This window comes from Oculina patagonica, chromosome 5 (genome assembly GCF_052425735.1).
Source record: "Oculina patagonica isolate OP01 chromosome 5, crgOcupat, whole genome shotgun sequence".
NCBI lineage: Eukaryota > Metazoa > Cnidaria > Anthozoa > Scleractinia > Oculinidae > Oculina > Oculina patagonica.
Window position 1 is genome coordinate 16253081 of NC_135762.1, and position 24789 is coordinate 16277869.

Genomic DNA, 24789 nt, shown 5'->3' on the forward strand with positions numbered 1-24789 from the left:
ACATTGCCTGAGCTTGTAATGACGTGTGGTCAAAGAAGCCCAACCTTTCTTTAAAATGCCTTGAACTTTCTTATACGGTTTCTCAAATGTTGGGAGTGGGATGCTGAATGAAAGTTTGACCTAAAACAAACGTTCTTTCAACATGGTCCAACAGTTCCAGGGTTTTCACCCAATGACGTTGGATGATGAGTAGGATCAGAACTTTGGGACCATTTGACCAGAACTTTGACATGGTTGCCACAGACATAAGCTTTCAAAATTCCCTGACTTTCCCCTGATAAAAATAAAACTTTCCTGACCAAATAAAATCAAAATGTCAGATATAGTAGCGGCCTCTAGCCACACTTCCAAGAAAAGACCATATCGCTGAAATCACATCGACCTTAAATGTTTCCCAGCCATCAAGTATGATCAGCGGTTTATTCCAATTTTCTTGAAAATGTCAACTTTCCCTGACTCAATATTCCCTGACCATTTCCTCACCTGTGACAACCCTGTTAGTAATTGTTGAGTAACAGGAAATGACCAATAGAACGATTCAGCTCTCATGGTCGTCGACGGGGTCTGTCAACCAGAACCAGTGGTATTGTGACCAGTAAACACTCAACGTAGAAATAGAGGTTAACATTTTATTAACAAACCGACTAAATGTACCCTTTAAATACATATCGCGGTGCTTAAATAGTGCATACACGTACAACAGATCTTATTGACCATGAAAAAAAATATACTGTTTTGATCTGTGCCTACAAAAAATATTTTCTAGAGAACATCGCTAAGGTAGAAAAATATCTCCGTAGTTATACAAACGATTAGAAACATCGCTTACATTATTAAAATACGTTACGGATTTTATATTATAAAAATATCTAAAAAAGATACTTTTAATACAGTGTAGCTCTCCTAATAAACGGAGAACAGTTAAAACGTATATTAAATCCTGGTTTGTTCAAATTATTTCAGTGGGATTGTGGTAGTATCGTAGCGTAATTTACAATAAAATTACACAAAATATAACTAACTAACTGGTTGACGTTGATATTTCGTCTGAATCATATCACGAGGATATTGCCAAAACTATTTTACATCATGCCGTACAAAAGGATGCTCCTATAAAATAATTATACAAAATATTCTAGGAAACTTACACGAAGTATTTCTGGACATTTCACTTCTTCTCTCCAAGTATTACTAACACTGCCTCTTCATTCTTCGACAAATTCAATTATTCATGAAGTGAAAATACAATTCAAAAATATCTTCCCTATACCAATGCACCCTTAAAGCAATTTTCAAGCGAGGAAAGGTTTAGAGGGCATTCTACCTTGCAATTATATACAAATGGCCAATACATTCAACACGCGTATATATAGAAAAAAACACATTTGTACTTTGTGGTATTAAGAATGTATGAAATTCCTCCCACCCCAAAACTCCCGTGGTGCCCCCTTACAAAGGTCACGACCAGCTACTAGCCTTCAACCCTTTACCTCCATAAAGTACCCAGTATTTTCTTAAATACCGGGGGACCTTCGTAAAATGAAAGTTCTTCTCAATAGCTTCCACTTGAGTGGTGACACGCTTATCCAAAGTTAGAAATTTACATTGCTTAAGCCCTAACTTTAGGAGGAAAGGGTTAAATGCTACGGTTGTAATGCAAACTGTGTAAAGATTTCTCATTAAATGTTACTCACAGACTACTTGATCAACATTAGGACTTCAACAAGATGAACTTGTGAATGATGGAGAGAATAATGAATTCTAGTCAATAGAAGCTTTCAACACTTAAACACCATAATTTTTTCCATTCATTTTAACTTTCTCTCTCTCTCTGTTGGATCCTAACAAGCCTGTTAATGGTAATGCAACTATTAAACTTATAAAAACTATCTTGTCCAGACAATAAGGTCAAAGAGGACATGTCACAAAATTTCAAGCTCTTCACATCATGAACAAACATATAATTTTGGCAACAAATTACCATATATATTTATGGGAAATAGGTTTTTGAAACTAAGTTACCTGAACTTCAATTCATTGTTTTCTCATTTATAAACCAGGTATATAATCCCTTTATTCTTCAATGTTTAGCCAGCAAACACCTCACTGGCCAATAAGGCCCTGGGGCGAGAGCTGGAAAAAGTCACTTCTTGCCCTCACTCCAAGGCCTCTCTGACTAAAAAAGGTTCTTCCTTTATCCAATAAGTAAATGGTGACATGGCCTCTTTGGACTAATGTTATGTACTGGTAAATTAAGACATCTAAATTTGCAAATTCCTACCTACATACGTACATCTCTACATGGACGTCAATGTTTTCCAAACAAACATTTTGTGATCACAACAACTAAGTCTGTACAAGTGCACTACACATTTATTGCATTAGCAAAGCATAAATTGATTTTTTAACCAGGCCATTAGAGAATTCAATAATAAATGAATTCATTTTAGCCTATTGTAGATAAGCTATTAATTAGATTGCCAGAGTCATCTGAATTTAGCAGGATTTATGTGATCTAAGATTACTTGTAAAGTGAGTTCCATAACTTATGACAAATTATGTGGATTAAATGATTTTTAATTCATGATGATTTCTCAGGGGGGGTAGGGGGGGGGTTGGGTTTCCCCCCCTTTTTTTAATTTTTTTAATTTTTTTTCCCCCCCCCCCGGCCCCCTGCCCCCCCCCCCCCCCCCCCCCCCCCCCCCCCGATCTGCTAATTTTATTTATTAGTACAAAAAGATTTTTAAAGAGGATTGAAATCGTTCAGTTACTTAACAATAAAAAATATTACCCCTTTGGTTTTTGAACCAAAATAATCACTCTCTCAGAAGTATTGCACACAAGTTATCAAAAATAGATTGCACTTTTAAACTAAGTCAAAAATATAGTTTGAATTTCTAAAAAGTGCTACAGCTTTGAGTAATTCACATCACATTTCTTGGAATCCCCCAAATTATAGGAGGAATGTTTTGGAATAAGTTCTAAACAAGTTCTAATAAGTATACACAGATTGATCATATCAATCATTAATAAAATTCACAACCTTGTTTTCAAAATCAAACACAAATAACTCCTGTCTCTAGCACACAACAAGTTGTGTGAATTATTTTAAATACCACAGCCAATTTGCATAAAAACACCATGTTTGATCAATCATTGATGATAGTACGATGACGATAATGATGACTGTGGAGGGCCACCATAACTTGATGTTATGCAGTGGTGCTCAGTTTTGTGGCTGACATTCTTGATGGAGGAGGGGCTGGAGCAGTCCTGAAAAAAAGTTTAAAGATTAAGTAAGAATCAGGACACTGGCTATGCAGAGTCTGTTCCAAGACTGAAAACTCATCAATGTCAGAACACAACTACAGTTTTTGCATCATGAGTTGACTAGCAAATACTCCACTGCATTGACTCCATTGCAGGTTATGTGTAAGGTAATGTTTCTAGTTAAGTCCATACAAGGCAAAAGTGTCTCATACCACTGGAGCTCATCCCATTTTCCGTAGCATTAAGCAACTAAGAGTATTTTTTACTCCCCCTAGATAAGGTGCTAGTCTATCCCAGTGTCACCTCCCAGCATTAAATTCAGCAGTACCCATTTATACATCAGGTTGGAGAGAGGCACTGTGTGAGTTAAGTATCTTGTCAAAGAACACACTGCAACAACTCCTGCCGTATTCTTGTCCCCAGAACCGCTTATCCTTCTTAGACAGTAAAATCCTTTTCAACAGAGATTTTAAAATGGTAGATTTGATGTGCTAAATTTGAATTTCCTTTGTTAAAGATCTAGCCAATCAAATCATGTGTCCCCAGAGCAGGCACTCGTTCCTCATACCCCAGGCTTTGCCGGACTAAAACGGGACGAGCATAAGCCCAGGCCTCCCCACCCTCACATGTACTCTCAGCATTTTGGGCCCAAGAATTTGCCAGCAAAGTGTCTTAGCTAAATACAAAACACAAGGATCCCAAGCCATGTTGAAATAGTTGTGCAAAATACTAATGCACTGACCAAAAACCATGTTGTTTTATGTCAAACTTTTATATAAAAAAAGAATGTATGGGAACAGGCCTGAGGAAGGAGAAATAGTTACTGGACATCAATTTCAAACAGAACAAATACAACATACAAATACTTGATGACAGTCTTACCAGTTGGCAGGAAGGAACACTGTTGGCCTTCCAATGAACCCCTGAGGAGCATATGGAATCCACTGGTCAGGGTACGGCGGCTGAACTTGAGCATAACTTGCTGGTGGGAACTGGCCAGTCATATCTGCTGGGATCTGGCCTTTAGTAAGTGTACTCACAGGGGGGAGTACATATCCAGGGGCAGGGTTGGCTGCAGGGGGAGAAGTAGCCTGACCAATATCTCCTCCTGAAAGGTTAGAAAAAGGTCCGAGATTATATAATTAGAATATAATTAGAATAATTATATAATTAGAATAATAAATAATTTAATGACTTAGAGATTAGAGAGAGAGATCAGACTCGTGTACATACACTCACAAACCAGAAGAGTTTTTGCATGCATTTTTACCAATTTCGAATTCATTTAGCCAAACAAATTATGACGAAAGTGACAAACGCAAAAAAATATTTGTGATTTTCACTTTCCTTTCCTCCTTCCAAATTGCTAGGAAGATCTTTATTTAATACAAATTGGTGGCCACATGGTACCTAATAAATTGATTAAGTGCAGTACTGATTGGAAGAATTAATGATGTTTATTACACGTATATATCAGGACAAAATTTTGTCCATATCTATAAACTTAAAAGCTGCATGCCTGAGTTTGCATCAGCATTTTGTCAGAATTTCAACAGCAGTCATTATTACAAAAAAAAAGAATTATTAACATCAAAAGACAGAAGATTGAAGAGAATGTATCCTTAAGATCCACAAACTTAATTTGGCTCATTAAATAGAATTCGCTCAAAATCTCTCCAGTAATTTCTTATTATAAGTAAGTAACAAATATGGAATTAGCCTGGAGAAAAATTGTTTTCTTTATGAAATCTGGATAAAAACTTTTTACACATCCTGGTAGCCTCGACGGCCATTGGCCGGATCGTGAAATTTGGTAAAGTCCAACCATTCGCTCTAATACAAATATTGCAGCTACATCGCTAAAATACCGATACTTGTGAACAACAAGTCTTGGCCTTTTAAACTGGATGAACCGCATTGAACAACTTTGATTATCAAGAAAGAGACGAGGATCTAAATTTTGGCTATTTTGGACGTTAAAGGCCAGCTCAAATTTTCCTTAACTTTATGTAGTAAAATATCAAAAGTGGCTCGTACTCACAAGTTAAACTGCATATCAGCGGCAAGCTCCATCCTTCCACTCTGAGAATATGTAAAAATATTTGGCCGTTCTCTACTCCTTCGATTGTTGACAAGGGGCGAAACAAGTGCTACTCGGCGGATTTCGCCATGTTGTCCTCATAACAATTCGAACCAACTTCAGTACCAAAAAGAGGAAAATTTTGTTAGATCACTAGTACATTTATCTCGCATCGAAGGAAGAAATCACCTTGCAATCCGCTTTAATCTGAACGGAAATTATCACGTCGAGATAGTCCATTTTACAGCAACTTTTACAGCCACATATCGATCTTCTACTGCACGCCATCTTGGTTTTAACTTCCGCTGACCAGTTTAAACGGTCAGTATAAAACATGGACTGCGGACTGCGGACTGCGGACTGGGTATAAAACACGGACTGGGGTATAAAATGCGGACTCAAACTGTGGACTGGGACTGGACTGCGGACTGGGTATAGAATACGGACTACGGTATAAAACGCGGACTGAGCATATAAAATGCGTTTAAAAGCGAATAACGACATCCCTTCAAGGATGTATACTTGAGCAAAACAATTTAGCTACAGGTTTTTTACTTTAACAGCAAACCGCAAACAGCCGTTTAAGGTTAGTTGTTTGGCGTTTGAGGTATCATAAATTCCACCGGTTTAGCTAGACGTCTCCAACCTCGAGCAAATTCGCGTAGAAAACAAGTTAACTAAAAGGAAAGATGACTTGTCAAATTCTAAAATTCAAAATTACCAGTAATCCGGTCTAACGCCGCTTTTTTATTGACGGTTGTTGAAGGCGGCACGAAGAAAAGCACACAAACTGCTCGTCAAGATTCACCGCAAAATCAAAATTTATTTTTTTCTTTCACGATAAATACAATTCTCTCAAAAAAATGCTCTGCTCGGTATCTGTGAAAGAAGACGCTTACCTTAATTAACGCTCACATCGTTCTTGAAATTTGACTGGTTCGCCTTCAAAACATTCGTCCGTTCCACTGGATGTTTTTTGAGAAATATACGGTGAGTTTCCGAGAATTTACTTGCGAGCTTTCCGCTGCCATATTGGATTTTTGACATATACAAGTGCTTGTTTTTCAAAAGAAGACAAAATGCTCAATCTGCACTCTTTCAACTTGAATTTTTTCTCTGCGTCTAGACAAATAACTACTTCGGATATCTATAGCATCAATACGTGAGATAACTAAAAAAAATAAAAGAGAAGAAACCTTGAGGGAAATCACCAACGTAAAAAGCTACCTTTTGCCGTCGAAAACGTACGTTGAAAACTTCAAACGTGACCCCGGGGCCTGGTCACGTGATTCCTAGACCTTTGCGATTTGACGTTTATAGCCGAAAACCTGAATCTAAATGTCTCTATTGTTCGTGCCAAAACTGTGCGGATGATTCATGTAACGCAACGGCGTATGTGACGTTTGTTATCGTTGTCGCCCTGTATTGCACTGTTGTTTGTTATCAAAGATAGTGAATAAATCTTGTTCAAAGTTTACCGTTTCGTCTTCCGTTGAACTTGTAGGGATTCACCACGAACAATTATGATCTTCCTCTGCAAAGTTCCTTAATACAGTCAAAACAAGCTACCTTACGGAGCCCCTTACAGTCAAAACAACAAAAGAGTAAATTATTTCGTTTAGGAATTTTATTTCTTTAACATTCCATTTTCGAAATGAATTATTCCTTGTTAAAACGGCAGCTCGATGTTGCGATTCAAAACTCCGGTTCCTAACTCGAATGTTGAGAGGATTATCGTCTGGCTTCACGTGACAGACACGTACGAATTTTGCCGAAATTTGCTTGTTTTCGCTACACTAACACACGGTTTGTTTTCACGTTTCGCCATTCGCTTATTCAACACCCCTCAGGGCCTGTTTATATGGAGGAGAGTTGTCCCTGGCAGGAGGGTTACCCTCTCCCCCGAGCCATCTTTTGCCGAGCGTTTAGATGAGAAAGTTGTCCCTGTTGACCGAGCCAAAACTTGGCCCTCTCGGTTCATAAGACTGGCGAGAGTTGTTTTGAAACATCTATTATGTCTGCTTTTTCTAAAATCAGGAACGCTGAATCGTCGACCAAGACCATTTTTTGGACTAATTTACCGCCGACTTTGATTTCAATTTATCTGCACTTTTGTTTTTGCTGATTTTAGCGTTTGCGCATGCTCCGTATGTGTCAACTTGTCCCTGGTAGGCGAGGCAAAAATAACCAAACTGTTTATATGGAAAAAAGTTGGCTCGCTCCCCAGGGTCACCCTCCCTTCAAAGCGAGTGACCCTCCACCCAGGGTCACCCTGCCCCCCGAGTCAACTTTGCAATTTCTCATATAAACGGTTCGCAGCTATTTATAAAGAAACGTATGAAAAGCTCTCTCGCCCGGGGTGGCTCGGTATGGAGGGTAACCCTCCTACCAGGGACAACTCTCCTCCATATAAACAGGCCCTCAGACTCCTGTAATACCAAAAAGAGGTACGAAATTTCAAGTACAGAAGAAGCTAAAAAGTTCTACTGGCAGAAGAGAAAAACATACGGGGAAAAACGTCTGACCCGGTTTTCATTGTCATGCAAATTAGGATTGTTTGTCAAATTCTCACGTGCCTGCCGCTCCCGGGGGGGGGGGGGGGGGGGGGGGGGGGGAATACTCAAAAAAGTTTTATACGGGGAGGCTCCGCCCCAAGTTCTAACCCCTTACCCTTTCATATACCATTTTTGACAGAAATTGTACCCCTTTCGTATACCTTTAACTGAAAAAGGTATCCCTTTCATATACCTAAGAGACATGGCGTGGACTTAAAATAGGACGTTTTCTTGTCATTTTTATGAAGCGCCTATTAAATTAAAATAATACAGCCATAAATTGCGTTTGTTCGAAATATTTTAATTAAAGGCCCTTTTAAATAGCCAAATGACAGATTTCCATACCCTTTCATATACTTAAACTCGTGAAATCCCTACCCTTTTATATACCTGAAGCCTGAAAAAGGTACGCCTTTCGGGCGGAGCCTCCCCGTATAGGCCATTATAGGGAGGACCCCCCCCCCCCACCCCGGGCTACCGCTTGAGGCTGGCCAGATATACTGAGATATAGAGTTGAATGATGATAACTAACTCGAACCTTCAAGGGAGATCGAAACAGGTTTGAGATATCGGGAGTTCGAGTTAGGAAGGGTAATAAATTATTAGGGAAAAAACCACCTGGAGGATCGGAGAAGGTTCGAGTTATCTGTAATGAAATCGACAACATTATATAAAGTTTTGAGTCGAGTCTCCACTGCAACCCCGATTCAAGAATCAAAGACTAAAACGAATGAAACAAACACAAATTTTAAGTTCCTCACAATTGGAGGAATTTTAAGTTGTTTTGACAGTACTTTGCTGTAACCTACGAGCAGGCTTTCTGCAGGAAAAAAGGCTAACTTTATCGAGCTAGCCTTGCTTCTAGTTATTTTTAACATCAGGTCACGTTTGGTAGCATTTTGCATGCTTAGTCTGCATTTTATACCGCAGTCCATGTTTTATACCCAGTCCGCAGTTTGAGTCCGCATTTTATACCCCAGTCCGTGTTTTATACCCAGTCCGCAGTCCGCAGTCCGCAGTCCATATTTTATACTGACCGACTAAACTGGTCAGCGGATGTTAAAACCAAGATGGCGTGCAGTAGAAGATCGATATGTGGCTGTAAAAGTTGCTGTAAAATGGACTATCTCGACGTGATAATTTCCGTTCAGATTAAAGCGGATTGCAGGGTGATTTCTTCCTTCGCTGCGAGATAAATGTACTAGTGATCTAACAAAATTCTCCTCTTTTGGTACTGAAGTTGGTTCGATTGTTATGATGACAACATGGCGAAATCCGCCGAGTAGCACTTGTTTCGCCCCTTGTCAACAATCGAAGGAGTAGAGAACGGCCAAATATTTTTACATATTCTCAGAGGGGAAGGATGGAGCTTGCCGCTGATATGCAGTTTAACTTGTGAGTACGAGCCACTTTTATATTTTACTACATAAAGTTAAGGAAAATTTGAGCTGGCCTTTAACGTCCAAAATAGCCAAAATTTAGATCCTCGTCTCTTTCTTGATAATCAAAGTTGTTCAATGCGGTTCATCCAGTTTAAAAGGCCAAGACTTGTTGTTCACAAGTATCGGTATTTTAGCGATGTAGCTGCAATATTTGTATTAGAGCGAATGGTTGGACTTTACCAAATTTCACGATCCGGCCAATGGCCGTCGAGGCTACCAGGATGTGTAAAAAGTTTTTATCCAGATTTCATAAAGAAAACAATTTTTCTCCAGGCTAATTCCATATTTGTTACTTACTTATAATAAGAAATTACTGGAGAGATTTTGAGCGAATTCTATTTAATGAGCCAAATTAAGTTTGTGGATCTTAAGGATACATTCTCTGAAATATTGTCAGACAATGTGTTGTTATCAATTTTGAATCACAACTTACCACTAGTAATGACTCGCTGATACTGTACTGGGCTACCTAAACAGATAACAACAAAAAAAATATTAGCAAAATAACTTTGTGACAAAATCATCTTTTGATGTTTTTAGCTGCTCCAAAATTTTTCATTTGTCAAAGATGTACTCTTCAAATGGGTAACAGTGCTGTCTGCAATAAGTTTTTTGTGGGTGGGTTAGTATTTTTATATTTTTTTTCTATTTTTTTATTTATATATTATTATTTTTTTTATATTTTATATCTATTTATATATTATTATTATTTTTTATTTTTTTATATTTTTTTTAGTGTCCCCATTTATCTTTTTTTTATATACCTTTTACACTTTTATATTTTTTTTTTATGTATGTTTTGGGTGGGTAGATACTTACGTGAGGCATAAGAGGCATAAGAGGGTGAAGTAGTCATCACACTTTGTCCAACAGTGGTGTACCCTACTGAGGAGCTGTTGCTGCTCGCTGGGTGTGACTGAGTGTGGTCACTGAGGCGCATTGTATACCCCTGTCCATTAGCCATGGGATGGGCAGCTTGCACCAAGTTACTGCTTGGGACGGCAATAAATGTCGGGCTGTGTGTCGCAGCTGAAGATCGCATCATGTCATAAGATTGCTGCTGAACCTGAGGTGGCGGAGCCAAGTTGGGAATACCCATAGTTGTATGCATAGTTGTATGCATGGTCAGGTTGGGATCGGAAACTGGTTTCAGCTCTGTTAATTCTGCTTTCACTGGGGCATCCTGTTGACAATTATATTAAAACTTGGGGTTAAAACTTAGAAATTAGTTAAACGCATAAACCACATTTGTATGCAGGAGGAAAGAAGGTAATGATGTCATGCAGAATCCCATTAAGCCCACAGAAAACATCCATCTTGATTGGATCAAACTTGAGAATTTTGCCTCAAATAATTTGCAAATTGCAGTACAGTTTGTTTGTTTTAATATTTGCATCATAAAAAGAAAACAAAAAAAGCAGTTTAAATAGACATTTGACCATAACTCAGGGACAGATATCAGACAACCCATTCACAAGTAGTAAAAGTGTCTTGTTGAGTTTCTGAACTTTGAACTTGACTTTGAATGGCTTTCTAGTGTGTGCACACTAAGAAAACAAGACTGCTATCAAAGACAAAACAACACTAGTTATTCTAAAAGCCACACTATGCAAGGAAATTTCTTCACCAAATTTGTGAATTCCCCAAAAATTTTCACTTTAAAACTCTAACACACATATTGTTTTGTGATTTGTAATTCAGTTTTTCACATCCGACCAAATGTTATGCAACAGAAGTTGTAAAACTCACGTCATGAACTTGATTGTATTGATGATGAGATGGCATGTTCTCTTCGTGCACTGGTGTGGGGTGATTTGGAGGAGGGCTTATCACAGTTGTAGGGTACCCAGTAGCTGTGTTAATAAACGTCGTTGGCACTGTCTGGGCAGGGCTAGCTGCTGTGGGGCTGCCAACAGGGGGCACCTTTTCTTGCTTTCTCCACTTGGCTCGTCGATTTGAGAACCACACCTGCGAACGGGAAGGTAGGAGTCAAGATCTGGATGACACTTCTGTTTTGGTGTCAACCAAATACCATTGTAAATATTTTAAGTGTGAGGAATGCATATTCTAAACAAAATTCAATGACCAATATTGAGAATAATTTTAGAATGGAAAAGGTTTAAAAAAGAAAAGGCCTTAAAGTTTTCACTTTTAAATTCAAAAGTGCATTAAAAAATGGCTCTAGGCTAAAAATTTAAATGGTTTGGTGTTTGTTCAAGAAGGGTACTTATTTATATAATCAGTATTATTGTTTTGTTCTGGAAAATGACTACCTTCTTAATCAAGCTTGTTTTGAGAAATGTTTGATTATTGGATAACATGTGTTTGTTGATCCAAGTTTTACATTCACTTTTAAATACTCAAAGCACTGAATCTTGTAAATACTGTTGTAACATTGAAACTAATCAGTGAGATTGCGGGTAATTGCATGGCACCAAACCAGTGAAATGACAGAAAAAATGCATCATCCTGAAAATATGCTGACTACCTGTAAACAGCTTAATTATAAATATATATTAAGCAGCAGTTACTGGTTACTTGCCCTGTACAAAATTACACACATTAAATTACTTGCACATAAGTATAAGAGAAATTAGACCAGGTTAAATCCATCACTGCTAAGCTGGAAAATCAAAACTGACAAATGAAATAATGTTGAAATGAAGGTTACAATGAGAACATCACTGAAGAAATAGAGGGTTACAGATGCAAAAGCACTTTAAAGCAATCTCATTTGAAGAGGAATCCTTTGATGTTTTTCATTGACCATCTTATTTTATTATTTCTAATTGATTAATGCTAGTTTTTTTTTTAAACAATCTCGTTTGAAGAGAAATTCTTTGATTTTTTTTATTGATCATCTTATTTTATTATTTCTAATTGATTTGGGCTAGCAACCAATACTGTTACACATCACGACAAAAGAACTTATTTTGGAAAAACATGGCAATGTAAATGAACAAACAACTTAAAAAACAACTGACGAAAAAACTATGGATAATCTTCTTGCAAAGAAAGATAGTCAATTTTTTTCTTATTTTTAAGGGGTGGTGAGTGATCCTTCAAAAAATGCGTGTCTTGCAAAATTTTAGCCAAATTTCTGGGGTCTTGTCATCTAGAATTTTTCTTTGACACCTTCTCTGAGTCTTGATTTCTTTTACAAGGCTTAAATGGTCTCTGGCTCGCAGAAAAAATATCAGTCTCGCCATTTCGCAAAGTCTTGTATTAACCATTCGACACCCCTTTTTTAAGGATGATTTTAGGTAGAAAATATTCCTATAATTGGGAAAAGGAATAAACTGATAAAAACTTTTGTACTTTTTTTGCACCTGTAACACCCTTCATTGTTATGACGACTTATTGCTGAATTTGAAAAAATCAAGCTTAGAATTGGTTACTGTAAGCGCGGATTATTCTCTACTTCGCTGATCAGCATTAGGCAATTTGTTAGAAAGCGAGTCTCATGCAGTGATAGACAATCCCAGTTCTTTTAAGTCAAAACCTAAACACTGCAATCTTTTTAAATCCTTTTCCAGCATTAACAGCAATGACTTTAGTACCTGAATTCTTGCCTCAGAAAGATCAACATCATGTGCAAGCTTTTCGCGAGTGAAGACGTCTGGATAGTGAGTCTTCTCAAAAGTCTTTTCCAGCTGCTCAATCTGGTCACCAGAGAATGTAGTGCGTTGACGACGCACTATCTTACGCCCATGAAGATCTGTTGGCGAGGTGGCATCCCCTTCGGCTTGGACCTCTTCTTCAGAATGACTTCCTTTAATACAAGTATTAAACTGTTAACACTAATCAGCCATTTCGGAGATTAATTAAAGTTGTTGTTTTTACGGAAATCATTGCACTGCATTGGCAAGCAAGTGAGACAAAGTTTATTATGAACTGGAAGTTGATAAAGGCAAATAAACCAATATAGTGAATTTGGAAAAGCTGGCATTTCAAGTGTTAGCACCTTTGTCAGAGCAAAATTATTTGTGACGGTCATAGCTGTATTTTTCTCGATTTCTGAACATCCAGTTAGTGAAAAGTATTTTACACCAAATATCTATGCCTTTCAATGGAATCTGCAGATGCTTGGAAGAAAAAAATCTACAAATATTGTGACTGGAACCCTCTGAGACGTGTGATACAAAATAATTTGACTGAACTTGTAAATAGCAAACTTAATTTTACACTTTATTTTAATGATCAATGCTGGGATTAATATTGTTTTATACTGAAATTTTCAAGGGCAAAAAAGTTTTATATCTTGCCAAGTATTTTCCTAGCAGTGACTTCGCTGTTTAACATAAGTTCCGTTCTGAAAAATTATCGCACAGATTAAGAACAAACGTACTTCACAAAAATATTAACCGAAGGTCAATGTCACTGGCGTTTCAAATACTGAGTTTGACTCCTTACAACAGCCTCAAAAGCTCCCAAATCGAATTCTGTTTTTGCCAAATTTTGTAACTGAATAAAGAAATTACAAAATTTGTATACAAATGAGATTAAATATGGGCACAAAGTCATATTTTGCCGAACTTTTGCCACTGATTAAATTTTTAAATTATGTAAACAAAATTTTCGCGCGCGCGCCAACGATATGAATTACAAAACCACGGGGCGCATGTGCAGAAGGTCATGTCTAGGTATAGGGTTTCCTCACGACAAAAAAAATTCCATCACACAACTTCGAAACTACAAATAAAACACGCTATGATACCTGTGCTTTCTGCGCTCTCAACAGAATGTTTCCTCTTGTTCGATGGACCAGAATTCGGCGGGTGAGCACCCATTCCGAGTATTCCACTGATAGAATACGAATTTCGCGGCATATGAACACTACTCTCCATTTTCATATTAACTTCTGCAGCTCCGTTTGCAACCTCTTCTTTAGTCGGACTCATTTTGTCCCCGCTGTTGATACGATTTCGAACAATTCTGTTGATGGAACTAACGCTAGGGACATTGTCCGTTGTACAAACGCCTTCGCTCAAAAGCCGGTCGCGAATTTCCCAGGCAAACATGGTTGGGTTTGCACGCTTGTAATCCGCGATCTTGCCAACGACGGGACCTGTTGCTACCTTCGGCTTGCTTCCACCGATTACCCCTGGCCGGATGGAGCCAGTTTCGTAGAATCGGCATAAAATCTTGCTGACACAACCGTGTGAAACCCTCAGCTGCCGGGAAATGTCACATGGCCTGACTCCGCTCTGAGCCAGCTCAACAATTTTCGATCGAATAACATCGGGAAGAGGTCTTCCATTGACGAACAAGCCTCCAAGCTGGTTAACCCCTCCGTGTCCTGTGAAGCAGTAAATAAGCTCTTAGACTGTGCGTTCGGATTTGTTTTGCTACTAAACACAACATTCATTAGCTACCTTGCTTCGCAGTGTGAGCCATTCCGGGGACCCGTCGATCCGTGTGTATTTTACCTTTTCCAAAAATCACTCAGGCGCTTCGAGCTCAGTCAGGCGTTACTAAACACTGTCACTGGGCCGTAAGCGAAAACCTGTGAAAATCAAATAAAGAGCACAAATACTATCAAGTTTCTACTGCAGATCACTGAAGCGTTTCAAGCACAGCAGAAAGCAGACAGAGCGAAGCCCCTTGCCAAGTTCGCATTCCAATTACACACCTCGTGGTTTCGGACGTGAAACTTGCAAATGATCGCACCCTTCAATTCCTTGGCTTTCGGAATATTGCAACGAACCCAAGTCAAAACTGATTGACAGATTTTCTCAAAACGAATTTTTGATTGGTTCGTTGAGAAAGGTATTGTTCTGTAAACCTAATTTGGGTGACCGGAAAACAATTGAACAACGGCGGATCTGTCACTCATCTGTGTTTAATAAAAGCATTATCGCTTGATAGTCAATTTCTTCCCCCGGGATTTCGACACAAGATTCGCAAGGTCGACCACCAAAGTCAATTTTTTCTACGATTCCAAGAGATCGCTTTCAAATTGAGTACGATCGCGCAGCGCTATGAAGGTCCTATTACATCAGACCTCTTTGTGCGTTAGAACATTGCGAATTTCCTGTTTGTTAACTGCGTCGAGATTGTGCGTAGAGAATTAGCATAAGTAAGCTGCGCAATTATCTTTGATTTCTCTCTGTCGCGCACTTTTTTGACAGTGCAAAGGAATCTGCGCCAAGGAGAAAGACAGTAAGGTGCGAGATGCAGTAAACTGTGACCGATTTCTAGTTAGAGATCTAATATTCACTGTACCGTATCAGTGTGCTGCCTTAACTACACCAAACAACGGACAGAGCGGAAGCGAAACTGGCGCCGAGCGAAACAAGATACAAAACAAACGGAAAACTATCAAGAAGTGAAATGAATATGATCTCGAGCCCTATTGAAAACTGCTCTTTGTGTTGTAGACACTTTAATAGCGTCCTACAAAGCTCTATTTTTTCGGCGAAGCTAGGCAACCAAATTTGCATCTCTTTGGCAAAAAATCTTTTGTTGTTTTCCGACGAGGGGAAGGCGGAAAATTGCTGCACGAACAACGCGCACTAGAAACTACTTAGCGCCCACTGGTCATTGTTGTGTTTTTCTTATTTGTTTTTCGCGCAATAAATTATTGAGCCACTTTTGCCAATTTCATGCAAGGATGAAGCCCAGTGAAGAAGCAGTAGCAATCTCGATTTCGTTAGATTGTGGCGAGCTTGCGTTTGTAATGTTGGTCCTGAAAAATGATTTCTCTCATATCATGGCGCAATATAAATTGCATTTGATTATTGTTTTCCGACTTGCCCCTGAGCGTATACAAGACCTTTTGACTTCTAATTATGAAATGCGCAAGTAATGGGTCCGTTGAATATTAATAACTGGAGGGCGTGAGATGAATTTTTAAGGAGCTGTTGACTTGTTAACAAGGGAACTCAGTCACTTGATGCCACAAGAGCCCGCTGAAAAGGCGCGAATTGGTTAATCAGGTCTTAGACAGAAATTTGTCGCTTCGAAAATGGTTCGGAAGGAAATCGCGGTTAGCTTTTTGTATCAACTGCTTTTCAATCTGGAAATTAACTGCTTCAGGCTATATTTCGACAATCACGGTGATTGAGCGAGATCACGGAGCAGATATTTACGGTTTTAGATAATTTACTGGCATTTCATGCTTTAAGTGGGTGAGTTTTATATTGTCTTTGTGACACAAATATTGAAGCAAGATTCTCCAGCCGTTCGGTTCATACATTTTTCTTTATCATGGCGCGCGCAGTCAAATTCCTTTCTTCATTGGAAGTCTATGACGTCATCACATTGGAATTTTCCTTTCTCTTCACCAGAAAGCAAAGCACTTCGAGTTTTTCCAGTGAAGTTTTCTCGTCGCAACACCCAAAAAAGTGTAGCTGATCAAAAAGCTTAACCACGTGCCCATGTCATGGAAGACCATTTCGATTAATCTTTATGTACCCAACGAGAGATTTAACGCGCGGTTGGTTTCGAGTACAAAACAGTGCGATATTAGGCTACTCAGGCTGAAATGCGTTTAACTTCTGTGCTTATATATTTTTTGTTTTCAGAGTGAGTTTGAACCGGTTCTTTTGTAATTTTCCTTTAACATTCCAGAGGTTTCTTGCCACTTTTGGTTAAATCGTAAAAGACATGTATTGGAATTTTTAAACCAATCTTGGGTAATTATGCCCTTGGGCTACTTCAAATACTCATTTTGTTGATTCAAAATACGTGGACTTTGCAATGCGAGCTCGGATAAAATATATTTAAGATGAAACTACGCTCATTGAGAGCAAAAAAAGGAATCCAAGTAGTTCTCTCGCCAAGTCAAGATTACATTACTTATGCGCGGAAAATAGTTTTGACCTTTGAAATCCAAAGTGGGTAAGGGGGTACTTGATCAAACGGAAAACCATTGAAGAGCCTTTTGCACGCAAGAGCGCCCGGCATCAGGCACGAAATCAAGAGAGCGTTGCTTCTTATAACAATCTATTTGTGGCTCGGAGCGGCGCGGGTCGATAACATAATAACGACTCTGGGTTATTTTCTTCTCAACGTGCCTTCTCCGATGAAGACGATTTCAAGCACTCATTTCATCCAAAACGTGATCTTTTAACTTAATTCAGAGTCTTCTCTTTTACTAGATTTTAAGGCCAGTTTGGAAAAGCCCTTGAATCAGTGACTTATATTAATGCTTTGATGCAAACGGAAAAGAAACAATAAATAAAAACATGTGAAGACTTCGACAAACATAATACTCCTTTGGGTGCCTGATCTAGAATTGTCTACTTTCCGCCGAAATTAGAACAAGATTATAAGATGTATGCGCATGTATTGAAGGCATAGCTCAAACATCCTCTAAGCCCTATATTCTACCTTTCCTGTGTTATCATTTTATCTGTCCCATACTTGAGGCATCGAAAGATAAGCATCTAGTTTTAATGTTCCTTGTTAAAATTAAAGTGTACCGAACTACCTAAAATGTGCAGACAACCATGAGTTTCAAAAGATTCGCATATTTAAGAGAAGGGACTCTTCACCCGAGAAAACACACACTAATCTTTCAAAAAGTTCAGCGTTTTTCTTCTGAATTAAGCATTCTCGTACAAAAATTGCCAAAACAATGTTCTTGATCGCAACATAAATGTAAGCTAGGCCCAATTTCTCGCAACATGACGATTCCTTCGCGGGCTCGTTCTTCGTCAACTAACAGCAACTTATCCAGTTCGCTACACCGTCCATGTTTTTGTCTTTCTTATTTTCAAGTTCACTGATTTGCCGTTCAGTTTCGTGTTTTTTAAAGGGGTTCCTATCGTGCACGCCAGTGCTAATTTGACGCAGATCAGCAGAGAGGGACGAAACGCTTACTGCGTCTAAGCTGAATTGCATGCTTCAGTATTCTAGAGCACTGATGTGTGGCAATAAAAATCACAGGCTTCAACAGATCCAAAAGTGTATCTCTTCACGCTAATGGCGTGCTCCTCTCGTGAATTTGCTCAAGAAAAAACGACGCGCAGTTTTTGCGGCAAAAAACTGCTTAGGTTCCACAAGAACCAACTATAAACGACATACGCTGAAACCAAATTAAGCGCACGAAAATTTCCGTGAGCTGCTCAACTCTAATTGAGTCTCCCTCTTCCCTTGAGATTCTGACTGATCTTTTCAGCGCAGGGTCTTAAAATTTCTCGCAGATCCTTTCAGTTGGATCGAGTTAACCTTCGCGCTCACTGAATTTCTGTGCTGCACCTTGCTGTTCGTTGCGATAATCGAATTAAAAGGTATTTACTCGGCCATCACAGATCACTGGGCCGTTCTACCCTAACTTCACACCTCACTCGAATGAATCCGTGTTAAACCAATGAACCAGAAATGTAAAACAAAATCGTCCCTGTCTTACCACAACTCACCAAGTGGTATCTTCATCGGATATCGAGACTCGATACGGAACGACGGTTTGGCTGTCCTGATCTTAGTTCCAGCGAACGTGGAAGGCTCTCATGGCTTTCCTCTTCGGCAAATATTTGTGAAGTAAACAAGAACTCGTGTCAAGGCGTCAGGAAGGATTTGTGGACGAAATTGTTTGTTTGCCAGCGATTTATCACAACTATAGTCAAGCATGAGATAGCAGGAAAACATGCGAGACAAATCGTTGAAAAGAACGCTGCCAACAGACACAGCGCGAATTAGCTTTTTACGTTTGGACGCGTTTCGAAACTAAGCGACTCGAAAACAACCAAATTCCTTCACATTTATATACAAAGAAATAAATCTGGCCGCAGAACTAAAAAAAATCCCTATCTCTATTTCTAATTGTTTAAGTATGCTAAGTGAAAAGGAACACAACAAGCTATATTTCAAGAGGACAAAAAATAGCAACTCACTTTACCTTTTTAAGCGAGTGTGTGCTCGACTTGCTTGGCTTCGGCAAATATTCCTGACAAAGGTATAAGAAGTTTGTAAAGGGTTTGCCAATAAATAGGGAGTCCTAGAGTGCTCTTCCTTTGTTATGTATATTAGATGCTTGATTAACTAGCTCGTAATATACTCCACTAATGTTTTTTCGCCTGGAGCTATTTGTCAGAATCATCCGCTCTAACCACGGCAAGTTCAGCTTGACGCAAATTCGTGACGGAAAAAAATGAGCAGTTCTTTCAACTGCTGGAATAATTTACTTTCTATTTTGCAACAAGCTCGGAAAAATATACCTATATGGTGAAATTTCGTCTAGTTTCACTCGGTTTCGTGCAAACGTCGACTTTTGTAGTCTATTTTTATGAAAGTTGAATTATGTTTTTTATATGCAATTGACGCATTTGTGGGCTCTGTTGTTTTCCGGAACAAAGGACGAAACATCTCGCCGATAGTGCGCATTCCTTACTTTAAGCATTCAGGCTGCGTTTTCTCTTTTCTTTACAATAAACGCAAGGTGTTCCGAGTCTACTAGTGTCTGCAGATTGATTCTGCTAAGCTTAAGATAAATACCAAAAATGAGGCACATTGTTAATTTGTTTAAGGCATGTTTACGCCTGATTTCCAACGCTGAATCAAGCTTCGAGATGCTTCAATATTACAACCAAGCTGGGATCTCTATTCAATTTACGAGCAGGGCTATGATTGGTTAACAGATCAGTAGAGAATTAACAAAAAGCCGTCTCACTTCACTCTAGTGTAGGAATGAACTCGTTATTTTTCATTATATATTTGCTTCTGCGCGCATTCCGCAAATTCAGTACTCGAGGGTAGTTTGTTTGTAAGACATTAATTTCCTCTTCGTTTACGTTAAGCTGACCCTGTTATTGTTAAGTTGGTTAAATAGGGGTCATGGGCTGCCCATAGTATTTTAATTACCTGTTGAGGCGGAATTATTCAACAACATGAGCTAAACTTGTGCTTTGTAAAAACAGCTTCCTTTATGCCTTCTTGAAATATTTAGGATATGTTTCCCTTTTTTTTCAAAATCCCGTAAGAGCGCCATTTACCCGTTTCATTATGTAAACTGCCACTTTGACGTAGTTACCTTAAATGACAAAACCACATTAAAGTGTTTGGCGATAAATTAGGTAGCGACCGCGCTTAATACAGCTAGTTAATAATGTATCGAATGAAGTTAGTTTGCTTAAATACTGCAAACAAATCAATCGTTTATCCTTCTTTTAAAGAACATTTGGAGAAACGTTTAATTCTTGTGTGAGAAGTTATAGCGTATAATTTTATTAACACGAGGATGATCTGAGCTAAAAGAATTTTTGTGACCATTTTACGTTATCAACGGTTGCTACCTAGCTAAAATTCAATGTTTATTGATAGTTTAATTACCAATGAGTGCTCAGGTACTCGCAAATTTGTGCGGTTTCATCAGGTTTCAGTCACACGATCCGTGAAGAAAGTCATTTTTATTCGGATAAACATATCAATATTAGTCTTCTCAGTCTAAAGAGTTTTTACAAGGAATCTGACGCAAACTTTCGCTTTTTTCCTTGATGTTCAAGAGTCCGAGAGACCATTGGAAATGTTGGCCGCCGTAAGCTTCGTTAAACACTAGAGTTGTGGATTTATTTTTTACTCTCTACGGAGGCACGCTTTTAATCGGTCGATTCGCCCCAAATCTTTCTGCACGTAAACGTTAACAATATATATAAAACCCTCATATAAACAAACACGAAGCGAATTAAGCTTGCTGAAGGATTTATTTGTACGGATTTACGCTTTACTAGTCAACCTCGCATTGCGTTTAATTCGACAACTGCACACCACCTGAGCTCAAACGCTTCACGACATGACCTATTCCAAATATCAAAAATGTTTTTACCAAAGACAACAAGACTAGACGACAATCGAGAAAAATACCTTCAATATCTCTTTATTTTCGTTTATTAACAGTGTAGTTTAGGGGGTTTTTAGGGCGTGTTTTAAAGTCTCATGACGATGCATTTTGAAGCGAAAAACACTTGACTGATCAAGAAGCCTGACCGTTCAGGATCGCCGCGCATGCTACAATGCCCAGTCTCGCTTCCATGATTTCCATCGCGCGCAGTGCATACGTGCAGCGTGAAGAATAAGCGATGCAGCTAAAAATTGATTAAAACAGTTAATAAGAACAGGATACGTTAAAAGAATGCAAGAACTTGCCCTAAGGGAAGTTTTAAGTTATGCATCACGCAAAGAACTTGTGTGTAAGTTGTTTACACGACAACCTCAAAAACGAGTGCTATTTTGAGTGTAGAAGTACTTTGTATCGTATTTACGTTAGTGTTGTACAAGTGACATGGCTATAATTCATAAAGTTGACATTTCAAGAGCATTTCGTGCGTCAAGCGCCCGCTTCGCTTGTTCCTGTTGTCATGGTGATTTCAATAAGGCGGGAAAGGCGTCATTAACGGCCAGACAACTGACGGCATCTTAATTTAAGCTAAACAAAAATGAGTCAATGTACCAATCTAAACCTGCACGTAGAAGGAAGGAAGGGGTTGAGTTTGTTGAAGTAAAAGCCACTCGAATACCGATATCAACTTCCATTCAACGCCTGGTAAACAATATAACGGTTTGATCATTACCGGTTCCTGGTGGGTGACATTACGTAATTTCATGGACTTTCCTTATGGACTTAGCTCTACGTGATCTCCTTGCCTTGCATATTACCCTCACTCTTTACCTTTAATAAATCGGTATAATTTACTAAAAGATGATTGTTAGCAATTGTTCAACGAAACTGCGGTAAATAAAGCAAGATATTTACTAAGCCGCAAAGGGGCGTGGTGTATATGCTTCGGTCGTCACGGACAGTGAGGTGAATAATAATGTATCATGTGCCACACAAGTCAGGAGAGGAGGGGTGGGAGGAGACGCAGTGACTAAATGGATAGTGGGCTGTATTCTGGATCGACACGTCCGAGTTCAAGCCCTGGGCAAAGTTTTCGGGTGGTATTCCTGGGCAATACACTTAAATGTTACTTTGCATCTCTTTACCCAGGAGTATAAATCCCTGGCGTCAGAAATTATCACAGGGAGGGGCGTGGAATATATGGAGTACACTAGCACCCTATCTTGGTGGACTGAGCCGTGCTCCTAGTCGCTTCCCACTACAGAAACCGGGGTTAACTGAATTAGTAAGCCATTGAGGATTATAAACGAACTTTAAACGTCAACAGATGTCAGAGAAAAAGAAAAAAACCTACATTTTTTATTAGAAAAATACAACTTTAAAGAACGGATTCAAACGGGAACGAGAGTGTTGGGATGAAAGTTGGACAAGTGTCATTTTGTTGAATTCTAATCGCCTACCATCAGCGCGCGGCTATACAGACTGAACATGCGCGAGAGTTGAGAGTTGCGCGTGGCAAACAAGATCGAGCCTCGTGAAAAATAACTTGGTCCTTATTCAGACTTTTTTGTACCGACAAGACTTCGCTACAAGTTTTAACATTTTTGGCTATAAGACCAGGTAAACAGGTTAGGTTCAAGTTTTGACACTTAAATAACTCCTTTAAATGATGTCACGACAGGTATAATTCAAAATTATGACTTCCAATCAACTTCTGTTCGCAATACAGTGAACAGCTGCAGGAATAACGCATTTTATTGTATTTCTATTGTCTTCTACAACACAATCGCTTGTTTTAGCAATTGTATTGTTTGTTGTTATTTATGTCATCGTGTATTTCGAGGTAACTTATTAACGGGGTAAACTAACAAAAAAACAGAGGTTGACAGTTTCAGATAAAAATCAAAGTCTCTTCGAGATGTCGACGTTTTTGCATGAAGTATGAGTCGAAGGTTTATCCTGTGCATTGTTCTTCGAGCTTATCATTACAGTTTCTTTGTAGTTTAGTTTAACAATTTCCTATCTTCGCGGAGGAAATGCAGCCATATAATTTTGTCAAAAATGGCTCGTCCGCGCCGGGTATTTATACACATATTCCTTAACATTACACAAATAAACAGTGCAAATTTCACCGAGATCTGACAATTCTATACTTTAAAATTGCAAGGACCTTTCGAGGCAGTCGATTACGGCTGCGAAATTAGCAAATGAAACAGCAAAATATGCGTTCGACGCTTTGTTTTTGCGACGCCGGAATTGTTATAGCCGGGTAGACCGCTGTTCAATGTGTTCAAGGCCGTATCGTTACGATTGCTCCACGAAAAAGCACGAAAAAATACGGATATTTCCGACTACTGTCGGAGAAAACATTGCGCATCTTCTTCGAATTATATCTGAAGATGAAATAAGAAAGAATTTTGCTGTCTTTGACTGAAATTCCACTCGAACTGCGTAGATACGATCGCATGTTGTAAAGCCGATTCATGCAACATTGCTGTCATTCCCTGTCAACGCGAGGTCACGTCCCTAACGACCTAGGCTGATGACGAAATAGAGTTGCGCTTACATGTAGCGACCAAATTTGGCCTAATTTTTAACCGCTCCTAAGCTAAAAGAAGCCTCCATCTCTTGCATTTGTTTTAACTTCAATAATATCTTTGAAAAGAGCGAGTTTTTTGGTATGGTTTATTTTTGACGTTTGTAATTTTAAACGATGTAAGTGCTAGTGATTATTTATTCGTGTTTTAGTTACGCAATCCATTGTTTGTGCGACGCTTTTTATAGATCGCCTTTCAGACACACGTGCGTTGAGATAAGAAAGCTGACATGTCACTTTTAAAATTGTTATATAACGTTTAAATGTGACAAGTCACGTTTTTTTTCACGAGATCGCAAGTGATCACCCACAGCGGAAAGTAATCCCTTGAGAAATTAAAACAGTCCCTTGATAAATTAAAAAAGTCCCTTGAGAGTTTACAAATATGTGGTTCCAAATTTTGTCCACTAACCCCTATTCTACGTTTTTAGCTTGTAAACAAGCAAAAACGTCGAAAAAATGACTGATGATCGTAAGGCAGGGTTCTACTATGTATTGATATTAAGCGTGGTAGAGCAGTTTTCAATTGAGTGTCGCAAAACTAAAACTAATCACAAAGGACACAAACAATCTAATTATCCAATCAAAACTCGAAGCAAAAACTTGTAGCCAGTGCGAAGCGCGGGAAAACATGCGCGAGCGAGTCACGATTGGTTTTGGTTTTTCTTTTGATTGGATGAGAAAATGGCGCGAAATTTTTTAAGCCAATTGGCCAAGCCAATCATTAAGCATAGTAATGCAAAACCAAAGCAAATACGAATTACTTTCCATTCTCAAGTGAAATCCACTTTAGTTGTAATGAACGCGGAAAGGTAGTTTTGCGGTGTTAAAATGAAAGCCATTCCTGTGGATGATCTCGCAACGTTCTAAAACCGAAGGTGGTTCCGTTCTTATCATTTTGAGTCATTCTAGAGCTACCAGCCAACAACGACAACTCGCAGCAAAACAAAACATTTGCAGTATACCATACCCGTTTCCAATTCTACTGACAGCGGCTTTCTCCTTATAAGGAGCACGAATCGAAGGAATTATAACGCGCGCATGTACGTAACAAGTTTTATTCATGA

General features: G+C 38.8%; 1 protein-coding gene across 5 annotated transcripts; it reads right to left on the minus strand.

Moving 5' to 3' along the window:
• Window positions 1-2714: 2714 nt before the first annotated feature.
• On the minus strand, window positions 2715-19320 carry LOC144652985 (paired box protein Pax-6-like). Of its 5 annotated transcripts, none has more exons than XM_078512886.1 (9): window positions 19192-19320; window positions 14723-14853; window positions 14065-14646; window positions 12920-13119; window positions 11097-11315; window positions 10167-10530; window positions 9781-9816; window positions 4153-4378; window positions 2715-3273 (listed from the first exon to the last, which is right to left on the minus strand). In XM_078512886.1, the coding sequence occupies exons 2-9, from the start codon at window positions 14742-14744 to the stop codon at window positions 3213-3215; spliced, it is 1710 nt and encodes a 569-aa protein (XP_078369012.1). In that variant the 5' UTR covers window positions 14745-14853; window positions 19192-19320; the 3' UTR covers window positions 2715-3212. The 5 variants fall into 5 exon arrangements, with proteins under 5 accessions (XP_078369012.1, XP_078369008.1, XP_078369011.1 ...); XM_078512882.1 differs by having other exon boundaries at window positions 12908-13119; XM_078512885.1 differs by lacking the exon at window positions 19192-19320 and adding an exon at window positions 18713-19000 and having other exon boundaries at window positions 12908-13119.
• Window positions 19321-24789: the final 5469 nt, after the last annotated feature.

Excerpts from the sequence above, each read along its gene's own strand:
- LOC144652985 (XM_078512882.1), bottom strand. The coding sequence starts at position 14,744 with ATGGCTCACACTGCGAAGCAAG. Across the intron at positions 11,316-12,907 it reads TTTCTGAGGCAAGAATTCAG|GTGTGGTTCTCAAATCGACG; the intron begins GTACTAAAGTCA and ends TCCCGTTCGCAG. Across the intron at positions 9,817-10,166 it reads TTATGCCTCTTATGCCTCAC|GTAGCCCAGTACAGTATCAG; the intron begins GTAAGTATCTAC and ends TTATCTGTTTAG.